A 15,133-nucleotide genomic window follows, 5' to 3' on the forward strand; every position below is an offset into this window, starting at 1 on the left:
TCTCCTAGTCCTCACGAGGCATCACATAACGTCCACCTCAGGCTCCAGCCCCTGCCCGGTTGCTGTCCGGCTCCTGTGCGGCTCCTGTGCGGCTCCTGTCCGGCTTCGGCTCCGTCGCCTGCCACCGACCCAGTCAGGAGTCTGACATGGCTGCCGCCCCAGTCAGGAGTCCGACATGGCTGCCGCCCCGGTCAGCAGTCTGACCTAGCTGCCGCCCCGGTCAGCAGTCTGACCTAGCTGCCGGTCCCGTCCGGCACTGCAGTCCGCGCTCGGCCACTCCAGCGCGCAGCCCACAGCCCAGCCTGCCTCCAGTCGGGCAGCCCACAGCACAGCCTGCCTCCAGTCGGGCAACTCACAGCCCAGCCTGCCTCCAGTCGGCACTGCCGCGCACTGTCGCCACTTCTGCCCCGGCAGCGGGCCTCGGGCGACACCGACCGCCGCCTGGTCGCCGCAGCGGCGATAAAGTTGCAACGACGGCCCACCGCCGGCCGTATACCGTTTCGGTCGTGCACCAAGGTAAATAAACAATGGCGGCGGCATCGACAGACGAGCGGCGATTGATGATCACGATCGACCAATCAGAGGCGGCGTCTGCTGGGAGGTCGGCGGGGGCCACCCGCCCCGAACAGAGGCCGCCGACCTGTGAAAGCGGACGGGGTCTGACTGGCGCAGCGGAACGTACGACAGCGGACGGGATCTGACGGCAAGGCAGGGCGTACGACAGCGGACGGGGTCTGACCGGCGAGGCTGGGCGTACGACAGCGGACCTGGTCTGACCGGCGAGGCCGGGTGTGCGACGGCGGACCGGGTCTGACCGGCGAGGCCGGGCGTACGACAGCGGACCTGGTCTGACGGCAAGGCAGGGCGTACGACAGCGGACCTGGTCTGACGGCAAGGCAGGGCGTACGACAGCGGACCTGGTCTGACCGGCGAGGCAGGGCGTACGACAGCGGACCTGGTCTGACGGCAAGGCAGGACGTACGACAGCGGACCTGGTCTGACGGCGAGGCAGGGCGTCCGACAGCGGACCTGGTCTGACGGCAAGGCAGGGTGTACGACAGCGGACCTGGTCTGACGGCAAGGCAGGGCGTACAACAGCGGACCTGGTCTGACGGCAAGGCAGGGTGTACGACAGCGGACCTGGTCTGACGGCAAGGTAGGGCGTACGACAGCGGACCTGGTCTGACGGCAAGGCAGGGCGTACGACAGCGGACCGGGTCTGACCGGCGAGGCCAGGCGTACCACAGCGGACCAGGTCTGACGGCGAGGCAGGGCGTACGACAGTGGACGGGGTCTGACCGGCGAGGCCGGGCGTACCATAGCGGACCTGGTCTGACGGCGAGGCAGGGCGTACGACAGTGGACGGGGTCTGACCGGCGAGGCCGGGCGTACGACAGCGGACCGAGCGTTCGCGAACACGACCGTTGTTTGTGTACTGTGTCGTGGGGTATTGTCATGTGCCAGGTGGAAGATCGCCACAGCTCGAGGCGTGGCACTGGACACATTGTGAGCAAACCAATGCAATGAAAAAGATGACCTTGGGGACAAGAGGAAACGGGGATAAACCCGAAAATCCCAACGCTTGTCACTCTTGAGACCACTTATGCTGCAGCGATGGTTCCATTACATGCAACAGCGCTTGTACCAAACAGCTAGACAATCTCAACGCAGCTGATGTTTCTTACGCCGTGTCCCCGTCATTACCGTTGGACAACGCGCCCATCCCGCCTGCGGGCATCCCCAGACGGCCTGACATCAAACCCAGCCACGGCACATCAAACCCAGTCACCGCTCATCAAACCCAGCCACCGTACGTCAAGCTCAGCCACCACACATCGGGCTCAGCCAGCGGGCATCAAAGGCAGACGGCCGGACGTCGTAGTTGGACGGTCCGACATTTGGTGGCGCCGTGTAACGGCTGCCGTCCAGCCGAGGTCGAGGCTGGTCAGACCAGGTCGGGGCTGGTCAGGCCGGGACGGGGCTGGTCAGGCCGGGACGGGGCTGGTCAGGCCGGGCCGGGGCAGGTCAGGCCGGGGCTGGTCAGGCCGGGGCTGGTCAGGCCGGGTCGGGGCTGCTCAGGCCGGGGCTGGTCAGGCCGGGCCGGGGCTGGTCAGACCGGGCCGGGGCTGGCCAGACCCGGACCGCGCCCCCCGCTAGAGCAGGCCACGCTGCGCGTCGCACGCTGTCCCGGTTGCGGACCTCAGCGCGTATTAAAAACGATGATCTGACGTTGAGCGACAAAACGGCCCCTAAATGGCTCCAAAATCAACGGAGACGTATTGCACACATGATTTGGCGCATGCTATTTGATCATGAAACTGGGTGTAGTGGAATCTAACGCCGACATCGGAATCCTGTCGCAAGCAAATAGCGATGAATCTTTGTCCAGCGGCCATACATATTGCACAGATCAATGTGTGGGTCCGCTGACTGACACTCATCAAAATACAAACGACTTCAATGAACTATAGAGTGACCTAACGCGCAGTAAAAAAACAACAACAAAAACAAAAACTAACGCGCCAAAAATAAAAGGATCCGGCCAGCATCCAGCGATACAATATAGGCGTACAACATTGATGCATATCGTGCAGATTTCTTTCATGCTAGTGCTGCAAAAAGTAGGTCAAAAGTGAGCGCCCTTGCTCCATAATAGTTGTAATAAACAGCCAATTTTGTTTATTTGGCTTTGGATCATAACGCCGTCTGAGATGTTTTGGGGCGAATGGTAAAACACAGTGCGACAGTCACACAAATACATGAAGTGCTTCAAGCCCCGGTCTCTCAGAGTCGTACCGTTACACACGGATGTTTGGGCTTAAACGGGGATGGTCTGGCCGCTGCAGACCAGACATGCTGCGGAATATATTGGATATTGCTGACGAAAGAGCACATTGCACATGTGGAAGTGGTGCACGACGTAGATATCTGGATGTATGTCTCGGGTTTCCACACGGATAGGCCGCGGGCATACCACCAGGGCACAAGTCTCTGTATGCGGTTGAAGAAAGACTGCCAGTATTGGTACACGGCAAATGTTGTCTCCGTCAAGACATCGGATTTCCACCTTCCGGCTCCCACACGGCCGGCGCTGGCATACAGCCCCCACCTCCCGGATTCCACAAAGCCAGCGTCGGTATACAGTTCCCACCTCCCGGCTTCCACGCAGCCAGCTCCGGCATACAGTTCTGGCAGAAAACAGGCGCCAACAATATTCCGCACCCACTTCGCCTTTCAAATCTGGCTCCACCATACCTTTCATAATCTGGCCCCACCTGGCTCCAGTCGTGACTGCCAGGAGATATGAAGCACAGCCAGCGTGGGGACACCTTGGAGAAAAACACTCTTTCGGAACATTCGTGAGGAACAATGTGATGTGCGACCTAGCAACGTCAAAAAACATATCCCAAGACCTCAGTCCAGCAGCCGAGCCGTGCCCGCGCGTGCGCTCCGTACGACACGACACGTTCGTCGAGAGGTCCCCCAAGCTGCTTCCGTACCTGACATTTTAAATTAAGGCTAATCTTCAGAAGCCATGCCCTGCGTCCATCTTGCCCGCCCGCCTCGAACTAAAGAGCAAACTAACGAAATGGCGAATAAGGCGACTATCGATATCGCAGAAAATCCTGAACCCAGCGCGAATCAATGAGTCCCGTTCACAGGAAGCATTCAGTTTAATCGGTCTACCAAACAAGCTAGTGTAGTCAGTGACTGTCGATTCTTGCACAGCCGGGTGAATGTTCGGCCACGATCGATTCAGGGGGATCAGGGAAATCAGGGAGATCAGGGATAGCCTTCCGGACACCCTGCCGCAGCCAAAGCCGTCGCCAAGACCGAACTGGACCGGACCGAAACGCCGCAGCACCCGCGGGGGCCGAAAAAAGCAGCCGCTGCTGACTTACCGTTTCTATCGTAGTATGTGTGCTCCTCGTCGGAGGGCAGGTCGGTGGCGTCCTCGGTGGCGGGTGGCACCGGCTCCGAGCTTAGCAGGGGCTCGGCCGCCGGCGCGTCGGCCGCCGGCGCCGTGACCCCGTTGACCTTGGTCTTCTCCGGCGGCGCGGCGGCGGCCGGGCGGGGGCGGTCTCCGGAGCCCGCCGCCGCTGCCAACTGGGACGGAGACACGGCATGATTTGAGGCGGGCCGCTGACGCACCCACGGCAGAGCCCAGGTCAGAGAGACCACAGGCGCGGCACGCACTCCGACGGCCACAGCGGCACCAAGCCTGCCCGGGCCGACGGTCTGTCCGGCTGGGATAACTCGGTCTGCTCAGCCCCGACCAAGCCTGCCCGGGCCGACGGTCTGTCCGGCTGGGATAACTCGGTCTGCTCAGCCCCGACCATACACGCCCGAAAATCAAGGCCACACTCCCCCAAAACGGGATTTGCTCATTTGGGCACAAGCTTTGACAATATATCTGAAACAGCCGTCTGGATGCAGACGATATCTCGGCTCCATGCCTTATTGAAATGCGGAGCTGCGCAATTATTTTACGTCATCTGACTTGTGTTATATACGAATGGGTTTATCTATCGGGAGTGCGCTTTTACGGCTGTCTTACGTTTTGAAACGGGCCTGCTTGATTTTGGAAATGCAATACACCCCGCGCGCCGAGCACCATCTGAGCACCCAAACATGTTCGAGAGGCTCATTCAGACCGGCTCATCCACATCTCATTGACTTGCCATTGCGATATCGGAGCGCGTGCTGAAGTTTTCTGCAAGCAAGTAACTCTCGACCTCTTTAACACTCATGTGACATTGGACACGGCAGATATGCACTAGCTGTGCCCGCCGCGGCGCACGACTTTACATTGTCCGAGTGTTCCCGACAGCTCCACAGTCGTGCCGTGTCAATGCACGAAACTTAGTCAGAAAAATGATGTAGGCAATCATACCCCGTGGGCCCAATGTAGACGAAAGCTTCAGCCGTGCAAGCAATGGCCTGATATATTCATGGATCTGCTCTACGATAAACTAACAAAATTGCTGTTTCCAGGTGAAGCTCCACAACCCCAACCACACAAATACCTTATGTTGAAGTTTGTCATAGCCGGATTTGATACCTGGAAAGAGACTGATAACGTGAGGCTGGACAGACACTGTGCTTTGAGCACCTTCCTGGCCCCATGATCGCACTGCAGGCCTACCCACCTGGTCGATCATCCTGTGAGTATCTGCTAGCTCTGACCTCAGGTCAGTAACCTGGGACTGGGCCACCTGCAGGTTGCTGTCGATGCGGGATCCCAATATTTGGTTGTCCTCCATCATGCTGTGGAACTTGGTCTGTGGACAAAATAGTGTTCGAGTGGTTTTTCTTCGAGAGTCCTTAGCCGGGCCCCTTACAGTGGCACCACGCCAGTCACACAGCTGAGGTCAACTGACTGTCGACATAACACCATCGATTCGTACAAGAAACTATTGAAATATCAAAGTATAGCTGAGTCGCGGGAAGCCAGGTCGTGTCGAATTCCTGTCGAGACTATCTGTCACGCACAGGCACCTCTCCATAAATAATGTCACGGTGGATCGCGGTGGATTCTGGCAAGCAGGCGCTCGGCTGGGCTGTCCACTTCGCGCACCACATGGGCCATGCAGCTCACAGGCCCAAGCTGCTGGAGCGTACTGATGGCAGGCTGCTATGATAGGCTGCCGGAGCGAAGCTCCTGTCAGTAACAATACATATAATTAAGCTTACTTTAAGAAAGCTTGGCACGACGCAGGTATCCATTTGTATCCCTTTGAAGCGACTCGTTCACCATGTTTTTCTAGGCGCGTTAACACTGCACCAAACTTACCAAAACGTGCTTAACCCGTGAAATGTCAAAATCAGGAGGTAACCGAAGGAAAACGCATCCTCGGAGTCCAAATTGTTCTTACAAGGCTCCGCTTATGGAAATGTCCGCGGCCACGGACTCCATACGGTATCACACCCTACTACGCCTTCCACCTATGCCAGCCACCCTGCCAATATATATAGCTTACTCACTATATTAAAGTGCATACGACAACATATTCTGATAAAAAAGCACAACCCTAAATGTCTTAAAAACAGACCCATTCACTGGCGCAGGCACAGGGGGCACGTACCTCCCCCCACCCACACAAAGCTTAGGTGCCGAGGGGCCCTTTGGATCTCTCGGGACAGATGTTTAAGGGCCGATTTGAGGGCCCCGAAGGGTTTGCCGCAGGTCGTATTAGGAGCCCTCGTCTTGTGGGCCGGCCCTCAAATGCCGCTCAAAGGGCCATTTGCACCGATTGAGGGCCCGCTGAGCCGATGAGGGCCACTATGTTGAACAGACACCACCAGCACCCAGCAATGGACTCTGTGTAAAATGGGCCATATGGAGGGACCATTTCCAAAGCAGGAACAAGGGTGGACCCCACAATTACGTTGGTCGGAGCCCTTGAGTCAATACGGTTTCTTCGTCTGTGTCTGCCAGCGACCTACAGTGTCTTGTAGCGGTTCCTGTGCTGGCAAGGGGCCCCCGAGTCGGCCAGGCGCAGTTTACGAGGCGGTCCGAAGAGGGGTCCGATGGGCCTTTCGGGACTGACAGTCAAGGGATCAATGAAAAAAGCCTGAAGGGCCCGAAAGGCTAGCTGGCCGTAGATCTTATTAGGAGTTCTGGTCCGAAAGATCTTGACCTCAGACAGAGGGTCAGAGGGTCTCTCGGACCCATTGAGCAATCCCCTGACAACACGAGTCTGTTTCGGCCAGAGACAAACAACATCGAAAACTTGGCTCTGGCTCCGTGTTATTTTGGGCCCTGGGGGCCATTTTCAGAGCAGGAAAAAGGCCGAGCCCACGAAATGCACTTGTCTGAGTCCTTGGAACAATGTGGGGCCCACAGTGACAAACAGGAGCCTCATGTCGGAAAGTGGCCTAAGTCGGCCGGGGGCGTCTTTTAGGGGCTCAAGGGGCCCAAATGGGGTCAAGATCACGGGCCCGATTGGAAAGCCGAAGGACCCAAAGGGCAGGCTAAAAGTCACATTAATGATTCTCGCTCTAAGGGCCGCAAACTCAAATGTCGGCCAGAAGGCCTCTTACACTGAAAGAGGACCCTTGGGACAAGGAGGGTCCCTGTTTCAGCGAGAAAACACCAACACCAAGCAGATGACCTCGTGTCGGTCAGAGCACTAGGGGCCCATCTACCAAGCAGGCACGAGGTCGGAGCACGCGATTTGCATTGCAAGGAGCCCATGCGACAATGAGAGGCCCTGTGTCAATTAGGACCCCCAGTGCATAATAGAGGTTTCTGTGTCAGCAAGCGTCCTGAGCCCACCATGGGAACGCTTTCCGAACACGCATAGGGACAGGCGCCAAAGGCCAGAGGGCCCCTTGCATTTGTCGTTGCCCTCTGCCGATGAAAAAAGATATGAGAGCTTATGGCGACTCCACAATGAAGAAATACAATGGATGTGCGTCAGTCAGGGCCCCTAGTACAGAACGGAGGCCTCCACCCCATTTCAGCTAAGGACCCGTTAGGTCGGACCGGAGTGGCTGTGCCAAATACTGGATCGCCCGCGGCGATAAGGAATCGTGTTGTGTCAGCGACGACTCCTACGGCGATCCAGGGCTAACTCCCGGACCAGCGGGCCTCCCGCGTCAGGGAGGGGACCAATGTATGACATATTCCTTTGAGGGCCGCTTTATCAACATTGACAAAAAACGATAATGCGCTCCTTAGTGTCCTACTCACAAACACCTTGCCCGAGAAAGGTAAGGAGTCTCACCAGTGTTCAGCTGAGTGGATCGGAATGATATAAGAACGGACATCTTTGGCCGCGGCATATTACACCAGGCCGCGGACGCTGGACGTGCGAGAACAATAGTCGAGGATTAATGATTCAGACAGACTTTCGCACCACTCGAAGCTTAGGCTAGGGCGCACATCTTACCATCACTGGATTCCTGCACCGCTTCGCGGTGCTGTAAATGCTACTCCGTTTCTACGAGCAATTTAAAAATCGCAAGAGTGAAATATTCACCCGAGGTAAATTCTTAACCTGTGAATTGATGTCGCCAATCGTTCAAAGGTAGTCTTTTCAGATATTTATCGATTTTGTCCGTTGTTAGACGCCACCTAGTGTTAGCCGCAGGACTTACGCTGCAGGCCTGCGGAGACTGCAGCGTCAGGTGTCGGGTGTCGGGTTTGTCTGATCTAGAGCATGGACTACTACATCCCATAGAAGTGGTCTCATGATCCATGACACGGGCTTCTTGATGCAGAAAAAGTTTTTTGTTGCTGTGACCGACCTAGCACCCTCTAGCTCCGCTATAAGGGCCTTCTCGATCTGAATTTTGTTAATCCACGTGAGCCTTTCCTTGCACAAAAAATTTCTCGAAATTGGTTTTTGGCAAAACATAATCTTCCCCTGCTTGACGGCAGGGGTAGGAAGGAGCAGGCAGAAGGGCACAGCAGGGGGGGGGGGGGAGCAGCTGTCCCTCTGCCCTTCCCCCTACTGCGCCGGCGTTGGCCAAGACCAATGCAATAATGTGTGCAGGTAGGCGACCATTTCCTTACGTCAACGGACGCCCAATAATGCAATTTTGTCGCCTGCCCCTCTCCCATCAACCTCCTAATGCTTACGTGCTCGCTGTTTAAGAATTCAAGCACAGGGTCGTAAGACCGATCCCTCAGAACCTACCATACAAGAAATGGGAGGAGCAGGTCGGACAGGAGATAGGATAAGACAGAGCAAAAAGTACATGGAGATGTTACAACGTGCACCCAAAGGCAGGCCAACACCCAACACCCACTCATTCTTTCCACCAATAAAACTTGCCATTTGAAACAAAAAACGAATTCATCACAGCAAACTCAAGGAGACTTAAACACGAACACATACACACACACACACACACACACACACACACACACACACACACACACACCACACACACACACACACCACACACACACACACGCACACACCACACACACACACACACACACACACACACCACACACACACACACACACACACACACACATATATATATATATATATATATATATATATATATATATATATATATATATATCTCTCTCTCTCTCTCTCTCTCTCTCTCCTCTCTCTCTCTCTCTCTCTCTCTCTCTCTCTCTCTCTTTATACACAAACTTACACATGCATGCAAGACCATATAATATCCCGACCAGACTGTAAGTCACTGCAACGGGACTTCGACCGACCATAAAAGGTCCCATTCCGCCGCGCGAGGACTTTCTCAATCGCACCAGGCTGAGCCCCCATCGTGTTTACATCTCTTTCGGTCGCCAGGAATAGCGGCTGCCTGAATCTCGTCGGCACCGCTGTCCGTGCCAGCTCGCAAACGCCGCAGGCGGTCCACCCCTGACCCCGGCGGCCGTCCAGAAGCTGATGGATGCCGCAGGCGGTCGACCCCTGACCCCAGCGGTCGGCCGGGAGTTGAAGGGCGCCGCGAGCGGTTCATCTCCGACCCCGCCGGTACAGAACACAAACGCCCGAAGACGGCCCGGTGCCCACCTGCGCCGCTAATATTTACGCCCGTGGGAAATATTTACCGCGGACTGGAGAGAAATAAGTGGCTGGTCACGAAGCTGTAACGCACTGTGCTGGCGGAGCATCGTCTCATTGTACGCCTTACGTGACGTCGGGTATGATGTCGCTAAATAGCGATATGTGTCGGACTTTGAATACACCTGACTTAACTTAATGGTGATTACGTTGTCTTGTCACTACGAACATCTGTAAAAATGACGGTTCTAAAATGGATTGGACCCAACACAGAAGCTCCTTATCTTTTTTTTCGTTCAGAGGGAATAGGAAACTATGATAACATAAAGAAGACTTTCGATCTGAGACAATTGAAACATCATTTACCTTCACGATTTGTTTTCGTCGCAAACATGCAGACGGGACGGTAGAGCACTGCCATCACGTTCTCGCCTCCAATAGAACCTATGCTAGGATCAAAACTCAGCGGAGTTATCACATAATTCCAAAAAAGAAACACCCGGAAAAGAAAGCACCAACTAAATTAACAACGCGAGTCGCACATCCCTATAAGGTTTATCAACGACACGTTTTTGATATATCAAATTCCCAAAGTACACACCCAGAGGCCGGTTGAATACCCTCCGCTCGGGTGGGAGTGGGTGGGTTGGGGCAGTTTGAGTTCCCTAAGATCCTAAAAACTGAGAGTCTGGACAATTATATTCACAGGGTAAGCTTTACTGCATATGAACTTACTTTTCACCAAATTTGAGGTTCGTAGATGAAATACAATAACTAAATAGCTTGGTCGATAACTAACTACCGTGAGCCAGGGAGCTGAGTTTCCACGACTAAATATCTGCGAAATGCAGGAGATACCGAATAGATTCTCATTAATCTAAGCATTATAGCAAAGATCCGGAATCCGGACAAGAATTTAGAGCACTTTCCCGTCGGGCTGAGCTGCGCCTGGGGCACTCTCCGTCGGGCTGAGCTGCGCCCGGGGTACTCCCCCGTCGGGCTGAGCTGCGCCCGGAGCACTCTCCGTCGGGCTGAGCTGCGCCCGGAGCACTCTCCGTCGGGCTGAGCTGCGCCCGGAGCACTCTCCGTCGGGCTGAGCTGCGCCCGGAGCACTCTCCGTCGGGCTGAGCTGCGCCCGGGGTACTCTCCCGTTGGGCTGAGCTGCGCCCGGGGTACTCTCCCGTTGGGCTGAGCTGCGCCCGGGGTACTCTCCCGTTGGGCTGAGCTGCGCCCGGGGTACTCTCCCGTTGGGCTGAGCTGCGCCCGGGGTACTCTCCCGTTGGGCTGAGCTGCGCCCGGGGTACCTCCCGTCGGGTTGAGCTGTGCCCGGAGCACTCTACCGTCGCCGAACAAACTGACTCACTTGACAATTATGCACCCGCCGCCAACGCTGACTGAAGAGCACATACTCGGCTGAGGCGAGTGGCGCGCGCCACCGGCTGGGCCCTCACCTGGGTCTCGTTCAGCATCTGCTTGACGAGCACGACAGACGCGTACAGCGCCGTCTTGTGGCCCTCCGAGAGAGACTCGACATCATCGTAGTCAACGTCCACCTCGCTGAGCTGGGTGTGCAGCTGTTCCAATGACTGAAGCACTGCAACACATCAGATAGGAACGCCATAAGCTGGGCGTGCAGCTGCTCCAGCGACTGAAACACCGGAACATATCCGACAGAGACGTCTAAAGCTGGGTGTGCAGCTGCTGCAGCGACTGAAACACCGGAACATATCCGTCAGGGACGTCATAAGCTGGGTGTCCAGCTACTCCAGCGACTTGGGCACTGCCGCACATCAGACAGTTACGTCATGATCTGGGTGTGCAGCTGCTCCAGCGACCAGGGCACTGCCGCGCATTAGACAGTGACGTCATAAGCTGGGTGTACAGCTGCTCCAACGACTTGGGCACTGTCGCACATTAGACAATGACGTCATAAGCTGGGTGTGCAGCTGCTCCAGCGACCAGGGCACTGCCGCACATTAGACAGTGACGTCATAAGCTGGGTGTACAGCTGCTCCAACGACTTGGGCACTGTCGCACATTAGACAATGACGTCATAAGCTGGGTGTGCAGCTGCTCCAGCGACCAGGGCACTGCCGCACATTAGACAGTGACGTCATAAGCTGGGTGTGCAGCTGCTCCAGCGACTTGGGCACTGCCGCACATTAGACAGTGACGTCATAAGCTGGGTGTGCAGCTGCTCCAGCGACTTGGGCACTGCCGCACATTAGACAGCGATGTCAGGGATGGAGGAAACGCCGCCAGGATGCCTGACGCCGACAACGTCAACGCTGCAGGTGCGGAAGGTGTAACTTTTCATGCGGCTAAACCAGAAAAGCATTGGAAACAGGAAGACTTGGCACAAGTTCTGCTGCGGGGTCTGTTGCCCGGGCTGGTTGGATGTTACATACCATCAACTACGTCGCCGTGGGCGATCTGTATGTTGACCTTATTTGAACACGCAGCGAACAGCAAGTATGTTTGGATCAACCCTAGATGGCAACATCTATGAGATCACCCCTTAAAATATGGCTTCATGGGCCAATGAAGGTATACATTTGTGCTTGCAACGCCTACGCGCGTGCTTATAAAGCCAGTCATAAATTCAATTAACACAAAGGGGATTCGCCTAATCCGATTTACCCTCGCCTACAGCATCGCGGTTATTCCTACAGCGCTGCCAAACCAGTAGGCTTAAAAGCCTACTGGCTGGTTGTTCCACCACCAGATAACTTGCTAAGTGTACTAATCTCACCCACCCATGCCCAGTGCTTCTCTGCAGCAGACCATTCCTTCATTGTACCACCCGCAGGCTAAGCTGCCGCCATCTAGATAACCTATTTTATTTCCTGCGGGCCGGCAAGTGCGGCCGTAACGAGGCTTTCCCCTGACGTTTTCCTAGTCCGCGATTTATCGTACCAATTACGTGGCCACATCTGGGGCCGGGCATGCCTGGGCGCACCGAGGCGCGCTGTCCCCGCGCACGCCGCGCCGCGCCACCCCGCCGTCCAGATCGATTGTGAGGGAGCCGCCCGCCCTCAGAGCCGTCCCACGCCGCTGCCGTCCGTCTGCAGTCATCAGCGGCGAGGCGTGAACGTGCGTCCACAGCATCAACACCGAGCCTGGTGGCCTGACCGGCCATCCGGACGAGGCGATCTGCTCGTGCGCATACGGACTGAGACATTCTTCTGCAAGGCGACGTTTTAGTCAGGTCTTCGCAAACGCGTGGTAAAATTGCATAACGAGGATGGAACAGACACTGGGCCCACTCGGCTAGCAATGGCGGGATACAACCGCGCACCGTGTCTTTCGTCTTCGCCGACTTCGATGGTCGGCCGCCTCCAGTCGGGTAAGAATGAAATAATGCAAGCAAATGCGGCGTTACAAATATAACTATTAACCTTTGAAGCCTTGCAAATACCAATGCGCCACCAGGCTATTACAATTTGAGAGCAAACAACATTAGTGCTTTCTTTGCTGCATGCTGCTTTGTAGGCGTAATGCCTTTGATTTCTATGTGGTTTACGATATCACTGGATCTTGAACTACCACAATGACCACTTAATGTCACTATGCTCATATTCCAGGCAGCTGAGGCAGCAAACCACGAATTTTAATCAACTTCTGAAAAGATATTCGCTCCGTGGTTCCTACTCACACTCAAGACATGCCATCCTTCTCTCCCTCTCTTGCTCTCCCCCTCTCTCTCTCTCCCTCTCTCTTTTTCTCCCTCTCTCTCTCCCCCTCTCTCCCTCTCTCTCTGTCCCTCTCTCTCTCTCTCCCTCTCTCTCTCTCTCTCTCTCTCTCTCTCTCTCTCTCTCTCTCTCTCTCTCTCTCTCTCCACCGTCTCCCTCTCTCTTTCCGCCCTTCCGTAGGTTTCGCTTTCAATCTTTGCCTGCCTCAGAGACAATTCCGCAAATCTCGTCAATTCTATCTCGTTCGCGTCAATTTCTCATTTCCGTCCATTGGGCTGCCAATTCTCTCTTCCATGAGTTCTGACGTCATTTACCGGCAGCCGACCCCGGCCACTTCCCTCCGTGGCCCACTTCTCGGCTATCTCTGTCGACACGTGTCACTGCGTGACAGGCCATTACGCATCCGTGCGCAGAGGGACGGTCAAACTCCTCCGACACAAGGAGCCTTCGGAAGCGTCCTGGCCCGCGCCCGTCTCATCCGCGCATTCTCGGGCATGTTTTGCACCAGGCTTACGTCGCGGTTGAATAGGCCAGTACCAGGTCGTGGGCCATCCTGAGGGGACCCCACCCGACTATTGAGCTCGCCCACGCCCCCGACACGCCCAATCAGAGCTGACACGCAGTGCGGATCATGTCGACCCCGCTGACCGGACAGTGACCGCGGTCAACCAGCGGGCTCGGTCTCCGTTGACTCGGCAGTTCACAACCGGTGATGAGCTCGTCAAACCATGTTATCAGTTCACGGAAAGTTGGTACGATTTTCGGTAATGTCACTACTATATTATATTGGATAGATTAAAAGTGAGCTAGTTAAGCTATATATTACCCCAGGCAACCAGACAATACAGAAATGCATGTGAGGTAGGTAATTACCTCCTAGAAATGGAAAGCAATCCTGGGACAAAACAGGTTGGCACCGACATTCTCAGGGCACAAGTTGTCACGCAACAAACCGCAATGTTGGCACCAATATGACCGTCAGGGTTCACTGCGCAAAGGGTGATGACTGGCAACTAAAACATTCTCAACTCTACTGAATACCTTTTCTGATGGCTACCTTTACCGTACTGACGTAGTGCCGGTCGCTCCAGGGCAGCAAATACTGCAAAATGCCTGGAACTGCGCAGTACAAACGGTTCCAAGGCAACGTTTATCTCCGAGGCGGGGCAGGAGGCGATGACATCGGCAGGACACTTGACACTCCTTGCCGTGGAAGCCGCACCAATCTACCTCAATGACATATGCAAACTACACAACCCTCTGAAGAATTCAGGACTGGGCCCCTCATGCATGCTACCTGACCGCTCCAGCGATCATTCTTTCCCTGTGTTTTCTCAGCCCTCCGCGCGATCTCAGCCAATGAGCATGTACCATCGATGACAAGTGGGCCGGCTTCGGGTCCTCTTCTTTATCGGGTGCCGCGCGTTGTGCCTTATTCGAAATAGGGCTCCGCGGCCCCGTCGTGCATACCAGATGAGCTTGCGGTGGCACTTGGCATACGGCATGCAATGAATCTGGCTGTCATGTCCGGATTAGGTTTCAAAGTTTAAATCCGATCTATGTGAGAAGAATATATTGAGCGCCGACGTGACCTTAGAGAGCGCGGCAGCTCCGGCTTATGAAGTACGGAGGCGTCGAGTCCCCGGCAATCGCTCGGAAATTATCCAGCTTTGAAGCTGGACAAAACAAAGGCGAAGCTTCTGTAACTGTAGCTCGATATTGAATTGGTCTTCCATGTCGTTGTGCACGTTGTACATCAGCATCTGAATAAGGCGGTCAGCGTCTTTGAGAGGTGCGTTCAACACGTAAAGACGATACCAATTTACATGCTTCTGGTTGATACGTGACGCCGAGTAAGACCGGAGCAATGGTCCAAAATAATGGGGCTAAGTCGAGAGCGAACAGTTTTGATTGAAAGAGAAGGGCACATCTAGGATCAAGGTCAGG

At 55.2% G+C, this 15,133-nt stretch overlaps 1 protein-coding gene across 8 annotated transcripts in view; it reads right to left on the minus strand.

Moving 5' to 3' along the window:
* LOC119109092 (kazrin) overlaps positions 1-15,133 on the minus strand; it is a 68,532-nt gene that overhangs the window by 22,461 nt on the left and 30,938 nt on the right. For all 8 annotated transcript variants that reach the window (XM_037232635.1, XM_037232633.1, XM_037232630.1 and 5 more), the window contains exons 2-4: positions 10,946-11,088; positions 5,151-5,282; positions 3,903-4,107 (exon numbers count right to left, since the gene is read on the minus strand). In XM_037232635.1, the coding sequence (XP_037088530.1) occupies positions 3,903-4,107; positions 5,151-5,282; positions 10,946-10,963 (355 nt within the window). In that variant the 5' untranslated portion in view covers positions 10,964-11,088. The remainder of the gene's footprint in view (positions 1-3,902; positions 4,108-5,150; positions 5,283-10,945; positions 11,089-15,133) is intronic.

The sequence above is a fragment of the Pollicipes pollicipes genome, unplaced genomic scaffold (genome assembly GCF_011947565.3).
Source record: "Pollicipes pollicipes isolate AB1234 unplaced genomic scaffold, Ppol_2.1 Scaffold_7231;HRSCAF=8579_pilon_pilon_pilon, whole genome shotgun sequence".
In the NCBI taxonomy this organism is placed as follows: domain Eukaryota; kingdom Metazoa; phylum Arthropoda; class Thecostraca; order Pollicipedomorpha; family Pollicipedidae; genus Pollicipes; species Pollicipes pollicipes.